The 15,676-nt window shown below is 50.0% G+C and overlaps 1 protein-coding gene across 1 annotated transcript; it reads right to left on the reverse strand.

The window, feature by feature from the left end:
- Positions 1 to 1,839: 1,839 nt before the first annotated feature.
- LOC109870461 (fatty acid desaturase 6) lies at positions 1,840 to 15,676 on the reverse strand. Its single transcript, XM_020460980.2, has 6 exons — positions 14,968 to 15,676; positions 7,511 to 7,677; positions 7,226 to 7,406; positions 5,057 to 5,244; positions 2,496 to 2,675; positions 1,840 to 2,091 (listed from the first exon to the last, which is right to left on the reverse strand). Exons 1-6 carry the CDS (start codon positions 15,308 to 15,310, stop codon positions 1,942 to 1,944), a joined length of 1,209 nt encoding a protein of 402 aa, XP_020316569.1. The 5' UTR covers positions 15,311 to 15,676; the 3' UTR covers positions 1,840 to 1,941.

Below are 15,676 nucleotides of genomic sequence, written 5' to 3' on the forward strand. Positions count from 1 at the left end.
CCTTGGTCAAATGTAGTGGACTAGTTTGGACGAGAGGCCTATGAGCCTTGAAATCAAAAAAGACATCTGTAGCAGGTATCAAGACGTTTTTCAATTACATCACATTGATATTAGCGGTTTAATATTGTTACATGTTAATATGATTTGGACACTGTCTCGGTAATGTGGTGTGTTTCTGTATTCTTTTATTACTCTGAACGATCACATAAGGGAACAATACAGGTCAGTTTATGAAAATATGTATGTACCATTAATTACACACATTGTCTTGACTAGAGATCATTGGTAGCTATCATATTACAGTCTTAGATTATGTAGATTATGTATTCGTTACAGTTAATTTAATTGTTTTTCCACAGGAACAATTGATGAATTTGCAGCTGTGTTAATGCCAGTTCGTTTGAGCTCTTATTGATCCTGCTAGATAGGACAGTGTTAACAATCTGTTATTCCAATGACAGCATGCAGCAGTGTGGGTTAGTTAGTAGGTGCATGTCATCCTCCACCTCTGGCCTCTGTCTCCCTCTCTCTGTCGCCCTCTCTCTGTCTCCCTCTCTCTGTCTCCCTCTCTCTGTCTCCCGCTCTCTGTCGCCCTCTCTCTGTCGCCCTCTCTCTGTCGCCCTCTCTCTGTCTCCCTCTCTCTGTCTCCCTCTCTCTGTCTCCCGCTCTCTGTCGCCCTCTCTCTGTCGCCCTCTCTCTGTCTCCCTCTCTCTGTCTCCCGCTCTCTGTCTCCCTCTCTCTGTCTCCCGCTCTCTGTCTCCCTCTCTCTGTCTCCCTCTCTCTATCTCCCTCTCTCTGTCTCCCTCTCTCTGTCTCCCGCTCTCTGTCGCCCTCTCTCTGTCGCCCTCTCTCTGTCGCCCTCTCTCTGTCTCCCTCTCTCTGTCTCCCTCTCTCTGTCTCCCGCTCTCTGTCGCCCTCTCTCTGTCGCCCTCTCTGTCGCCCTCTCTCTGTCTCCCTCTCTCTGTCTCCCGCTCTCTGTCTCCCTCTCTCTGTCTCCCGCTCTCTGTCTCCCTCTCTCTGTCTCCCTCTCTCTGTCTCCCTCTCTCTGTCTCCCGCTCTCTGTCTCCCTCTCTCTGTCTCCCGCTCTCTGTCGCCCTCTCTCTGTCTCCCTCTCTCTGTCGCCCTCTCTCTGTCTCCCTCTCTCTGTCTCCCTCTCTCTGTCTCCCTCTCTCTGTCTCCCTCTCTCTGTCTCCCTCTCTCTGTCTCCCTCTCTCTGTCTCCCTCTCTCTGTCTCCCGCTCTCTGTCGCCCTCTCTCTGTCTCCCTCTCTCTCTCTCCAGCTCTCTGTCGCCCTCTCTCTGTCTCCCTCTCTCTGTCTCCCTCTCTCTGTCTCCCTCTCTCTGTCGCCCTCTCTCTGTCTCCCGCTCTCTGTCGCCCTCTCTCTGTCGCCCTCTCTCTGTCTCCCTCTCTCTGTCGCCCTCTCTCTGTCTCCCTCTCTCTGTCGCCCTCTCTCTGTCTCCCTCTCTCTGTCTCCCTCTCTCTGTCTCCCGCTCTCTGTCGCCCTCTCTCTGTCTCCCTCTCTCTGTCGCCCTCTCTCTGTCTCCCTCTCTCTGTCTCCCTCTCTCTGTCTCCCGCTCTCTGTCGCCCTCTCTCTGTCTCCCTCTCTCTGTCGCCCTCTCTCTGTCTCCCTCTCTCTGTCGCCCTCTCTCTGTCTCCCTCTCTCTGTCTCCCTCTCTCTGTCGCCCTCTCTCTGTCTCCCTCTCTCTGTCTCCCTCTCTCTGTCTCCCGCTCTCTGTCGCCCTCTCTCTGTCTCCCGCTCTCTGTCGCCCTCTCTCTGTCTCCCTCTCTCTGTCGCCCTCTCTCTGTCTCCCTCTCTCTGTCTCCCGCTCTCTGTCGCCCTCTCTCTGTCTCCCTCTCTCTGTCTCCCTCTCTCTGTCTCCCTCTCTCTGTCTCCCTCTCTCTGTCTCCCGCTCTCTGTCTCCCTCTCTCCTTCTCCCCTCCATCACTGCACCCCCACCAGCTCGGTGATGGGCGGGGCGAACACCATGAGCTCCTGGTACTTGTGAAAGAAGAGCTGCAGACGGGAGAGATATGTGTCTTCCTGGTATGGAAGCTCCTTCTCCTTTAGATACTGGGACACGATGGGCTTTACCTGAGAGGAGAGGAGGGAGGAAAGGAAATAGGTTCATATCGATCACATTTATTTTATCAAGACATTTTTGTTTTACATCAGCAGTTGTCATAAAGTTCCAAGTAGTTAAGAGGTGAAAGTGAATGTAATTGTCTTGAAAGAAGCTAATTTGATTAATGTATATTTGACAGATATACTGTTATTGCAATGTAAACAAGGTTGGGGTCAATTCCATTTCAATTTGATCAATTGCTTTTCAATTAGTAAATGTGAAATGGAATTGGCCCCAATCCTGACTTTCCCCACACATATTTGACAGACATACTGTCTGTGTCCTATGGTATCCTATTCCCTAGGTAGTGCACTACTTTTGACCTGAGCCCTATGGGGAATAGGGTGCCATTTGGGACACAAACACATTGTACCTTGAGACACATGTTGTCCGAGAGGAAGGGGAAGAGGTGGTGTTCCACGTGACAGTTGATGAGGGAGTGTCCGAAGGTCCAGTCCAGCAGGGGGTTCCGGGGAAGGTTCAGAACCCCGTGGGTCATCTGGTAAATCCTCTTGGGCCGGCGGGTCGGGGAGAACATAGACAGGCCGATGTGCTGTACGGAACAGGAGAGGACGGTTTAAAGGAAAGACCTGCTCAGGGTTTGTGTGAAACCCTGCTGATTCAGTGAAGAGAAAGATACCCACAGAGAAACTGTTGGCATGTTGTTGCTGCCATGAACACATTCACAATATAGTAGAACGTTGGGATGTAGAGTCCAGAGAAACATGTTCTTGCTGTTCTGGACACATTCACAATATAGTAGAACGTTGGGATGTAGAGTCCAGAGAAACAGGCTGCTGGAGATCTACCTATAAACATTACTATTCATCTCTATGGGACCATCCATTCAGTTACATACTTCTGCAATGGTGACAACAGTACAGGGACAGTCACAGTGGGAGTACCAGGGAGGATGTTGTCAACAGTACAGGACCCGAGAGGGACAGTCACAGTGGGAGTACCAGGGAGGATGGGGACAACAGTACAGGGACAGTCACAGTGGGAGTACCAGGGAGGATGGTGTCAACAGTAGAGGGCTCAAGATGGACAGTCACAGTGGGAGAACCAGGGAGGATGGTGAAAACAGTACAGGGCCCGAGAGGGACAGTCACAGTGGGAGAACCAGGGAGGATGGTGTCAACAGTAGAGGGCTCGAGAGGGACAGTCACAGTGGGAGAACCAGGGAGGATGGTGTCAACAGTAGAGGGCTCGAGAGGGACAGTCACAGTGGGAGAACCAGGGAGGATGGTGTCAACAGTAGAGGGCTCAAGAGGGACAGTCACAGTGGGAGAACCAGGGAGGATGGTGTCAACAGTAGAGGGCTCGAGAGGGACAGTCACAGTGGGAGTACCAGGGAGGATGGTGTCAACAGTACAGGACCCGAGAGGGACAGCCACAGTGGGAGTACCAGGGAGGATGGGGACAACAGTACAGGGACAGTCACAGTGGGAGAACCAGGGAGGATGGTGTCAACAGTACAGGACCCGAGAGGGACAGCCACAGTGGGAGTACCAGGGAGGATGGGGACAACAGTACAGGGACAGTCACAGTGGGGGTACCAGGGAGGATGGGGACAACAGTACAGGGCCCGAGAGGGACAGTCACAGTGGGAGAACCAGGGAGGATGGGGACAACAGTAGAGGGACAGTCACAGTGGGAGAACCAGGGAGGATGGGGACAACAGTACAGGGACAGTCACAGTGGGGGTACCAGGGAGGATGTTGTCAACAGTAGAGGGCTCAAGAGGGACAGTCACAGTGGGGGTACCAGGGAGGATGGGGACAACAATAGAGGGACAGCCACAGTGGGAGAACCAGGGAGGATGGGGACAACAGTACAGGGACAGTCACAGTGGGAGAACCAGGGAGGATGGGGACAACAGTAGAGGGCTCGAGAGGGACAGTCACAGTGGGAGAACCAGGGAGGATGTTGTCAACAGTACAGGACCCGAGAGGGACAGTCACAGTGGGAGAACCAGGGAGGATGGGGACAACAGTACAGGGACAGTCACAGTGGGAGAACCAGGGAGGATGGTGACAACAATAGAGGGACAGTCACAGTGGGAGTACCAGGGAGGATGGTGACAACAATAGAGGGACAGTCACAGTGGGAGAACCAGGGAGGATGGTGACAACAGTACAGGGACAGTCACAGTGGGAGAACCAGGGAGGATGGTGACAACAGTACAGGGACAGTCACAGTGGGAGAACCAGGGAGGATGGGGACAACAATAGAAACACAAACAGAACAACAACATACTAGTAGGGGAAGAGGTTTTTCCTTCACGTTTAGTACTCAACCCTGAAGAACATAAGGACTGCATCCCAAATTGCACGGAATTCCCAGTTTAGTGCACTACTTTTGACACAATCGTCCCCCCCCGCCCCCCACCCCACTTCTACCCCATGGGTTTAAACTACATCAATAATCACTGATTCATTCAATCCCACTTCAAAAAAACCTTTTGTACTCATTAACACAATAGACTGGAAACGAAAGGCTACGTCTGGGAAAGTTATGCATGAATGGTTTTTTTCTGTAGCCTTTGAACTGCCTGAAATGTTCAAATTCCTGGTAGAAGCTGTGAGGACACAATGCTGCATTGTGAAGTGTGGAGGAGGGGGGGGGGGGGGGTTTCTACTAAAGACTGAGTTAACAGTTTGACCCAAATACTAATCAACCCAAATAATGACCAGATCAGCAACTACCCATTTATTCCTGTCTTTGTTGTTATCAAATCAAACTTTATTTGTCACGTGCCGAATACAACAAGTGTAGACCTTACTGTGAAATGTTACCTTACAAGGCCTTAACCAACCGTGCAGTTCAAGAAAGAGTTAAGAAGATCTAGTCAAGTGTGTGTGTGTGTGTGTGTGTGTGTGTGTGTGTGTGTGTCCGTCCGGGTGTGTACATGCGTGTTGTTCACCATCTCACCTGGAAGATGTTAACGTGTATGTAAGGTATAGAGAACATGGCCCTGCAGAGCAACATGCAGAGGAGGCTGCTGTACGGACACTGGAACCCAGACACACGCATCAGTAGCCAGTATTGAGAGTAGAACCCCAGGAACACCATCAGGATTGTCCTCAGGGCCTGGCTCACCGAGTGGTCCTTCAGCTGACCTACAGGACACACACAGACAGGGGGGGGGGGCTCATTTGAGTGGTAGGGCGAAAGCATCCGCCTGTAGACGAGTAGAGGAGTGAAGTCGGGGTGAGGCGCATCTACGACAGTAATGTGGTTTTCCAACTGCAAGCTCAGTGAAATTGTTCTTTATAATGACCAGGTAAACATGTCTCCAACCCCAATATCACACTGACTATATGTGTGTAAAGAAAAACCCTTGAATGAGTAGATGTGTCCAATCTTTTGACTGGTACTGTATGTGTGTACGTTGTGTACGTTGGTGAGAGAGAGAGAGAGAGAGAGAGCCTCAAATATCACATTCATTTATATATAACCACTGTACACATAAATTGCGGTGTTTTGGTTCCTGTTTCAGTCCTGTCTTTGGTCACGTTCCTGTGGGTGAAATAAAAACAGCCTAATGATTGGTTGACGATAGATCCTCCCACAATGCAGGCGATGCTGCAGGATGAAGTTGGTGAAGAACAAAATGCAGAAACTTGCAGTCGACTGCAGTCAGAACTTCATGATCTTTGATCACATGATTGTTTTGTAAAGTTCATGGAGTCGACATGTAGGCGCAAGTCTGACAGTTTTTCTCCCAATAATGCAACACACTTTGAAAGGCGTGTTGCGTTTTGGTAAATTGTCATAAGTGATCCAGTCGAAAGCCCACGGGGACATCACAGATAGATACAGTAACAGTCAGGGACACACACAATCAGTTACAACACACAGTCAGATACAGTCACACGACAGGGACAGGGACAAGGATCAGAGAGAGACAAGGGACAGGGACAAAGACATGTATCAGAGACAGAGACCAGAGACAGGGACCAGGGACCAGAGACCAGAGACAGAGACAGAGACCAGAGACAGGGACCAGAGACAGGGACCAGAGACAGAGACCAGAGACCAGAGACAGGGACCAGAGACAGGGACCAGAGACAGGGACCAGGGACCAGAGACCAGAGACAGGGACCAGAGACAGGGACCAGAGACAGGGACCAGAGACAGAGACCAGAGACCAGAGACAGGGACCAGAGACAGGGACCAGAGACAGGGACCAGAGATCAGAGACAGAGACCAGAGACAGAGACCAGAGACCAGAGACAGGGACCAGAGACCAGAGACAGGGACCAGAGACAGGGACCAGAGACAGAGACAGGGACCAGAGACAAGGACCAGAGACAGGGACCAGAGACCAGAGACAGGGACCAGAGACAGGGACCAGAGACCAGAGACAGGGACCAGAGACAGGGACCAGGGACCAGAGACAGAGACCAGAGACAGGGACCAGAGACAGGGACCAGAGACAGAGACCAGAGACAGGGACCAGAGACAGGGACCAGAGACCAGAGACAGGGACTAGAGACCAGAGACAGGGACCAGAGACAGGGAACAGAGACAGGGAACAGAGACCAGAGACCAGAGACAGGGACCAGAGACCAGAGACCAGAGACAGGGACCAGAGACCAGAGACCAGAGACAGGGACCAGAGACAGGGAACAGAGACAGGGAACAGAGACCAGAGACCAGAGACAGGGACCAGAGACCAGAGACAGAGACCAGAGACAGAGACAGGGACCAGAGACAGAGACAGGGACCAGAGACCAGAGACCAGAGACCAGAGACCAGAGACAGGGACCAGAGACAGAGACCAGAGACAGAGACAGGGACCAGAGACAGAGACAGGGACCAGAGACCAGAGACACAGACCAGAGACACAGACCAGAGACACAGACCAGAGACACAGACAGTTCCACCATCACAGCCTGGAGTGAAAATATCAATGTAAATAAGAAGGGGCCTAAACAATAATGTTATTGTCAGCCTGTCAAACATGATTCTCTTAACACAGGTATCAACATGCTCCTGTTTCAAAACAACCTAACAGCAGAGCATTATGTCTCTTACACAGCGCACGTGTAGACGCTACACCTGGAAACACACACACACACCCTGTCTTTGCCTCACCTAGTGCCACCAGAGGTGTGATAATGGGTATAGCCAGGGGTGCGATGAACAGGTAGATGCTCCGGGGTAGACAGGGTATCTTCCAGGTGCTGGAGTCACCCAGGCCGATCACGTTGGTGTGGGCATGATGCATCTTAATGTGGCCTGTTACACCTGCCCTTGCTGTGAACGACCCACACACCTGGACAGACAGATAGCTGAATTACTAGCTGAAAATACAGCAATTATACCATGTATCTGGTGACATTAGATCACAGATCCCCCCCCCCGACCACCCCCTCTTACCTCTATAAAGAACACAGCCCAGAACTCGGCCCAGGCGGGGGACTCGCTCAGCGATCCGTGGCTGGCCAGGTGGGTTCCCTTAATGGAAATGACAGCATGGGACACCCCCATCAGCACCATGCCCAGGACAAACACCAGGACCTGGGATGAGCCCAGCAGCAGAAAGGCTGGAGGAGAAACAAAGAAGGGGAGATGAGTAGAGGAGATGAGGAGAGAGGGATATAGGGATGGAGAGATGTAGTTGAGGAGAGAGGGGTATGGGGAAGGAGAGGCATAGTTGAGGAGATAAGGAGAGAGGGATATGGGGAAGGAGAGGTGTAGTTGAGGAGATAAGGAGAGAGGGATATGGGGAAGGAGAGGTGTAGTTGAGGAGGGAGGGGTATGGGGAAGGAAAGATATAGTTGAGGAGAGAGGGGTATGGGGAAGGAGAGGTGTAGTTTAGGAGAGAGGGGTATGGGGAAGGAGAGATGTAGTTGAGGAGAGAGGGATATAGGGATGGAGAGATGTAGTTGAGGAGATAAGGAGAGACGGATATGGGGAAGGAGAGGTGTAGTTGAGGAGAGAGGGGTATGGGGAAGGAGAGGTGTCGTTGAGGAGATAAGGAGAGAGGGATATGGGGAAGGAGAGATGTAGTTGAAGAGATAAGGAGAGAGGGCTATGGGGAAGGAGAGGTGTAGTTGAGAGATGGATATGGGGAAGGAGAGATGTCGTTGAGGAGATAAGGAGAGAGGGATATGGGGAAGGAGAGGTGTAGTTGAGGAGATAAGGAGAGAGGGCTATGGGGAAGGAGAGATGTATTTGAGGAGAGAGGATATGGGGAAGGAGAGATGTAGTTGAGGAGATTAGGAGATAGGGATATGGGGAAGTAGAGATGTAGTTGAGAAGATAAGGAGAGAGGGCTATGGGGAAGGAGAGATGTAGTTGAGGAGATAAGGAGAGAGGGATATGGGGAAGGAGAGATTTACGTAGTTGAGTAGGGATATGGAGAAGGAGAGATGTAGTTGAGGAGATAAGGAGAGAGGGATATGGGGAAGGAGAGATGTAGTTGAGAGAGGGATATGGGGAAGGAGAGGTGTAGTTGAGGAGATAAGGAGAGAGGGATATGGGGAAGGAGAGATGTAGTTGAGGAGATAAGGAGAGAGGGATATGGGGAAGGAGAGATGTATGTAGTTGCGTAGGGATATGGAGAAGGAGAGATGTAGTTGAGGAGATAAGGAGAGAGGGATATGGGGAAGGAGAGGTGTAGTTGAGGAGATGAGGAGAGAGGGATATGGGGAAGGAGAGATGTACGTAGTTGAGTAGGGATATGGGGAAGGAGATATGTAGTTGAGGAGTTAAGGAGAGAGGGATATGGGGAAGGAGATGTGTAGTTGAGGAGCTGAGGAGAGAGGGATATGGGGAAGGAGAGATATAGTTGAGGAGTTAAGGAGTTAAGGAGAGAGAGATATGGGGAAGGAGAAATGTAGTTGAGGAGTTAAGGAGAGAGGGATATGGGGAAGGAGAGGTGTAGTTGAGGAGTTGAGGAGAGATGTAGTTGAGGAGTTAAGGAGAGATGTAGTTGAGGAGTTAAGTAGAGATGTAGTTGAGGAGTTAAGGAGAGATGTAGTTGAGGAGTTAAGGAGAGAAGGATATCGGTAAGGAGAGGTGTAGTTGAGGAGAGAGGGGTATGTGGAAGGAGAGATGTAGTTGAGGAGTTAAGGAGAGATGTAGTTGAGGAGTTAAGGAGAGATGTAGTTGAGGAGTTAAGTAGAGATGTAGTTAAGGAGTTAAGGAGAGATGTAGTTGAGGAGTTAAGGAGAGAAGGATATCGGTAAGGAGAGGTGTAGTTGAGGAGAGAGGGGTATGTGGAAGGAGAGATGTAGTTGAGGAGTTAAGGAGAGATGTAGTTGAGGAGTTAAGGAGAGATGTAGTTGAGGAGTTAAGGAGAGATGTAGTTGAAGAGTTAAGGAGAGATGTAGTTGAGGAGTTAAGGAGAGTGTAACAGGTGTCGTCGTCGGATGAGGAATAATCGGACCAAAGCGCAGCGTGGTAAGTGTTTGTGCTTTTTATTTAAACTGAACTCTATAACAAAATAACAAAGAGAGTAAACGAAACCGAAACAGTCCTGTCAGGTGCAGAAAACACTAAACAGAAAATAACTACCCACAAAACATAGGTGGGAAAAAGCTACCTAAGTATGGTTCCCAATCAGAGACAATGATAGTTAGCTGTCCCTGATTGAGAACCATACCCGGCCAAAAAAAGAAATACAAAACATAGAAAAAAGAACATAGAATGCCCACCCAAATCACACCCTGACCAAACCAAAATAGAGATATAAAAAGCTCTCTAAGGTCAGGGCGTGATAGAGTGAGGGATATGGGGAAGAAGTTGGGAGGAAATGGAGTCTAACAAAGGGTGGAAAGTTTACACGTTGTTCTAGACGCAAATATTCCACATTATGGAATGTAGAACAGGCAAACATCTAGCCATTAGCGTTAGCCTGGTCCCAGATCTGTTTTTCATGTCTTGCCAACTGGTAATTGTCATGACAAACAGCTCTGTGACTAGGCTACACGAATAAGCATAAAAAAAGATCTTAATTGGACCATTTTGCAACACAGTTCTACTCCATTCTACTCCTGCCATTTGAAACACAACTTAGAGAACAGCTTCCATGAACATTTTATTCTGCTATCAAGCACGTGGTATCCGTTTCTGGTCCTGACCCTTCTCCTCTGGGGGACCTTGTTTGGCCAGATGACTCAAATCTGGGATTACTTTACAGCCATAATCCTTCATGTTTTAGTACAGTGGATTTCTCACGTCCCTTCTCCCTGTGTATTTACAACATATCTGCATGTTACACAGGATGTGGTAAACCTATACAAATATGTTTGAGGCGTCAGCCTGGTTTAACCAGACTAAATGTTACTCTCACTATTGAACCAATTGTCAACCTGGTTGACCAGGCTAAAACCCAGTGAGCAAAATAGTTTGAAAAGATGTCAATTCAACCAGTTTTGCGGTTGTTAGACACGTGTATCACGACTCAGGATATGACCCAGACAAAGACACAGGAGGCAGATTGTTCGGTTCTCTGGATATTTATAATAATAATGGACAGGCAAAGGGCAGGTCAAGGGCAGGCAGAAGTTCGTAATCCAAGGCAGAGTCAATCAGGGACAGAACAGCAGGCAGGCTCAAGACAGGCAGAAAGGTCAGAACCGGGAAGACTAGAAAACAAGAACTTGAGAACAGGAGAAACACGCTGGTAAGACCTGACCAAACAGGACAAACTGGCAAAAGGAGACGCAGGGCTGTGAGACAGAGGTTTAATCATAAGACACATGAAAAGTGGAAATTATACGGAGGGTGTGGGACAATAGAAGGCGAACAGCAGTGGGACTAAGGATTTTAGAGATGGGGGAAAGGGATGATAAAGCAGGGGGAAAGTTTGGGGAACTCCATCCGGAGTGGAAAGCCATACCCTCTGCCCGAGACGATACCTGGAGGTGGTCTTGATAAGAGCGGACCGGGCTCTCTTCCAGGTACAGCGACAGCGGCGGACAAACATCTGGGCAGAGGGTACGTTGACTTCTTCCTCTTGCTCAGGAAAGAGCAGGGGCTGATATATCAAGGAACTCTCTAAAGGCGAGAGACCAGTGGCCGAGCAGGGAAGGGTGTTGTGGACGTTTTCCACCCACACAAGTTGCTTGCTCCAGTTGATGGGATTGGGGAGAGGAGGCAACAAAGAGCCGTCTCCAGTTCCTGATTGGCTCACTCCAACTGGCCGTTAGACTGGGGATGAAAACCGGATGACAGACTGGCTGACGACCCGATGAGGGTGAAGAACGCCTTCCGGAATCGGGGCGAGAACTGAGGACCGTGATCAGAGACCATGTCAACCGGAAGTCCATGGATCTGGAAGACGTGCTGCATCATGAGCTGGGCTGTCTCCTTGCCTGAGGGTAACTTGGGAAGGGGAATGAAATGGGTGGCTTTGGAAAACCTATCCACCACCGAAAGGATAGTGGTGTTGCCATCTGACGGAAGAAGACCAGTGACGAAGCCCAGGGATATATGGGACCAGGGGTGGAGAGGAACAGGGAGTGGTTGAATGAGGCCAGCCAGAGCTTGCCGTGGAGTTTTATTCTGTGCACACACAGTGCAGGCAGCGACAAATGTAGAGACGTCAGGAACCATGGTGGGCCACCAAAGACTTTGTCGGATGAAAGCCAGGGTACGACGGGAACCAGGATGGCAGGTCAGTCTAGAGGAATGCACCCATTTCAGGACCAGGAGAAAGGGCAGAGTCTGGGACAAACATCTGGTTACAGACCAGGCTCTCTATACCCCAGATGAGTGCAGCCGATAGACAGGAGGTACGGAGGATGGTCTCGGGGTCAGGCGGTGTGGCAACGGGCTATACAGGCATGAGAGCGCATCAGGCTTCACATTCTTGGACCCAGGGTAGTAGGAGATAGTCAAATTGAATTTAACAACAAGGCCCATCGAGCCTGCCTTGAGTTGAGGTGCTTAGCGGTGCAGAGATATTCCAGGTTCTTATGGTCAGTCCACACTAAGATTGGATGTTCCGGCCCCTCTAACCAGAGGCTCCACTCCTCCATCGCCATTCTGACCACGAGTAGTTCTCGATTTCCCACGTCATAGTTCCTCTCAGCGGCATTATGACAATGGGAAGGGAAAGCGCAGGGATGCAGCTTTTGGTCCTGGGCAGAAAGCTGGGACTCAACCTCCACCACAAACTGACGGGACAGGTCCGGATGAATTAAAATGGGAGCTGTGGTGAATCGATGCTTGAGGTCCGAGAACACCTGGTCAGCTGCTGGAGACCACGTGAACTGAACCTTGGGAGAGGTGAGTGCTCAGATAGGGGAAGCTAGGGTGCTGTAACCCGTGGTAATGGTGGTAAAAATGAGCAAACCCCAGGAAGCGTTGCAGCTGCACTCTGGATGTGGGTTGAGGCCAATATACCACCACTTCCACCTTGTCAGAATCCCATCTGAATATTTCCTGCAGCGACGACGTATCCTAGGAAGGAAATGGTGGAGCGATGGAAGTCACATTTATCTGCTTTAACAAAAAGCTGGTTCTCCAGGAGACGCTGAAGAACCTGTCGGACATGAAGGACGTGCTCTTGAGCTGAATGGGAAAAAACAAGGATGTCGTCAAGGTAGACAAACACAAACCGGTTCAACAGGTCACAGAGCACATCATTGACCAGGGCCTGGAACACTGCGGAAGCATTGGTCAGTCCGAATGGCATAACAAGGTACTCTTAGTGCCCGCTAGCAGTGTTAAAGGCTGTTTTCCATTCGTCTCCTTCCCATCTCCGAACCAGGTGGTAGGCGTTCTGAAGGTCCATCTTCGAGAAGATCGTCACCCCCTGGAGAGGCTTGAAAGCTGAGGAGATGAGTTAACCGTGATGTCATTAAGGCCCCGATAGTCGATACACAGGCCCAGGGTTTTGTCTTTCTTCTCCACAAAGAGAAATTGGCACAGTTGAAGTAGCTGAAGGCACCTTTCTACCACCTTGCTAACCTCCACCACAAACTCCTCCAAACTGAGGCAAACGGTGGATTATTGCTCCCACACCGCCATAGCCCAGGCGAGAGCCCTCCCGGACACCAGCGTTATCAGGTACACTATCTTTCAGCTAAAACAAAGAGGGCTGCAGCTCAAGGATGAGGGAGCATTGAGAGAGAAACGCCCGGCAGGTTCCCGGATCACCAGCGTAGCGCTCCGGAGGAGGTAAGCGGGGTTCTCGGGGTGCCGGGGGAGGCTGGGGAGAAGTGCCGCTGGTAGCGGGGTTACTGAGAGTCTGGGGGTTTACCCTAGAGGCTTGTTGCCTAATAGATCATCTGAGGAATCGCAGCTCCTTGGAAGGAGATAGCGTTGCGGAGCTGGTCCGAGTCTGCTGGGTCAGTCATGGCCAGTTCATATTATCACGACTCAGAATATGACCCAGACGCAGACAGAGGAGGCGGATAGTTCGGTTCTCAGAATATTTATTATAACAAAGGGACATGCAAGGGGCTGGTCGAGGGCAGGCAGAGGTTCGTAAATCCAAGACAGAGTCAATCAGGGACAGAACGGCAGGCAGGTTCAGGTTCAGGACAGGCAGAAAGGTTAGAATCGGGAAGACTAGAAAACAAGAACTGGAGAACTGGAGAAAAGGGGAAACACGCTGGTAAGACCTGATAAAACAAGACAAACTGGCAACAGATAAACAGAAAACACAGGTATAAATACACAGGGGATAATGGGGAAAATGGGGATAAATGTGGTGGGGGGGTGGAGACAAGCACCAGACAGGTGTTTCAGGTCAAGCTGTGACCTGGTGTCTTACCTGGTGAACTGAATGAGGTAAATCTATGTTTACCTTTAGTATATCATAATGCCATTTAGCAGACACTTTTATCCAAAGCGACTTGCAGTCATGCGTGCATACGTGAACCCAGCAGCAATCGAACCCACAATCCTGGCTTTGCAAGCTCTACCAACTAAGCCAGAGAGGACCACTATAAAGTCTGTGAGACGGATGTATGTATTGCGATGTGCAGGTAGATGTCTTACCTTGGGATAGGATAAAGGTGTATGAAGTGTGTGAGACAGGTGTATGAAGTCTGTGAGACAGGTGTATAAAGTGTGTGATACAGGTGTGTGAGACAGGTGTATGAAGTGTGTGAGACAGGTGTTTGAAGTGTGTGAGACAGGTGTTTGAAGTGTGTGAGACAGGTGTATGAAGTGTGTGAGGCAGGTGTATGAAGTGTGTGAGACAGGTGTATGAAGTGTGTGAGACAGTTGTATGAAGTGTGTGAGACAGGTGTGTGAGACAGGTGTATGAAGTGTGTGATACAGGTGTATGAAGTGTGTGAGACAGGTGTATGAAGTGTGTGAGACAGGTGTATGAAGTCTGTGAGACAGGTGTATAAAGTGTGTGATACAGGTGTGTGAGACAGGTGTATGAAGTGTGTGAGACAGGTGTTTGAAGTGTGTGAGACAGGTGTTTGAAGTGTGTGAGACAGGTGTATGAAGTGTGTGAGGCAGGTGTATGAAGTCTGTGAGACAGGTGTATGAAGTGTGTGAGACAGGTGTATGAAGTGTGTGAGACAGGTGTGTGAGACAGGTGTATGAAGTGTGTGATACAGGTGTATGAAGTGTGTGAGACAGGTGTATGAAGTGTGTGAGACAGGTGTATGAAGTGTGTGAGACAGGTGTATGAAGTGTGTGAGACAGGTGTGTGAGACAGGTGTATGAAGTGTGTGAGACAGGTGTATGAAGTGTGTGAGACAGGTGTATGAAGTGTGTGAGACAGGTGTATGAAGTGTGTGAGACAGGTGTGTGAGACAGGTGTATGAAGTGTGTGAGACAGGTGTATGAAGTGTGTGATAAAGGTGTATGAAGTGTGTGAGACAGGTGTATGAAGTGTGTGAGACAGGTGTATGGATTACCTGGAGGTAACAGGAGAAAGGCCAGGATCAGGATAGTGATGTCGATGCCTCGCCTCTCCCACCAGCTACTCTCCTTCACTGTCTTCTGAACCAAACGGGTCAGCTCCATCATCAGCGACTCTTTCTCCGTCCCCTTTCCCCCTTCGTTCATCATCTCTACATTCTCCTTCCTCCTCTCCTTAACCCCGGTCTCTCCATTCTCTTTCCCAGTGTCCATATCCTGTTTGGAGTTAACAGTGTTAATTTGGAATAAGGCGTCTCTACCCTCCCAGGGTTTAGCATCCACCTCTCCTCCTCCTCCAGTCCTCTGTTCTTCCCTCCATTCATCCGGTACATTCTGCATTTCAGCTCCCTTTGTGCCTCCCTCCTGACCAACAACAAAGTACGGTAAAAGAGACAGTGCTCGGTGTATGCAGCGGCTGTATGGACGGACTCATCGGCAGCGCCCAGACTCTGAGGATAGTAGCCTGGACATTGTGTCCTGAACACAAAGGGTCCGGACTGAAGTAAACATGACAGGAAGTCTCTTCTGAGAAGTTCAACTCCTTTACAACCACTCCGACGATTCTCACCTTCCTTTTCTCCTTCTAATACAAGCTGAGGTGTGTACTCCCCTCCTCCCCTTCTCTTCCCCTTCTCCTCCTCCACTTCTCTCCTCTTCCTCTCCTCTTCCCCACTTCGCCTCTTCTCCTCCTCTGCTCCTCTTCTT

This window comes from Oncorhynchus kisutch, linkage group LG25, assembly GCF_002021735.2.
Source record: "Oncorhynchus kisutch isolate 150728-3 linkage group LG25, Okis_V2, whole genome shotgun sequence".
NCBI classification, from domain to species: domain Eukaryota; kingdom Metazoa; phylum Chordata; class Actinopteri; order Salmoniformes; family Salmonidae; genus Oncorhynchus; species Oncorhynchus kisutch.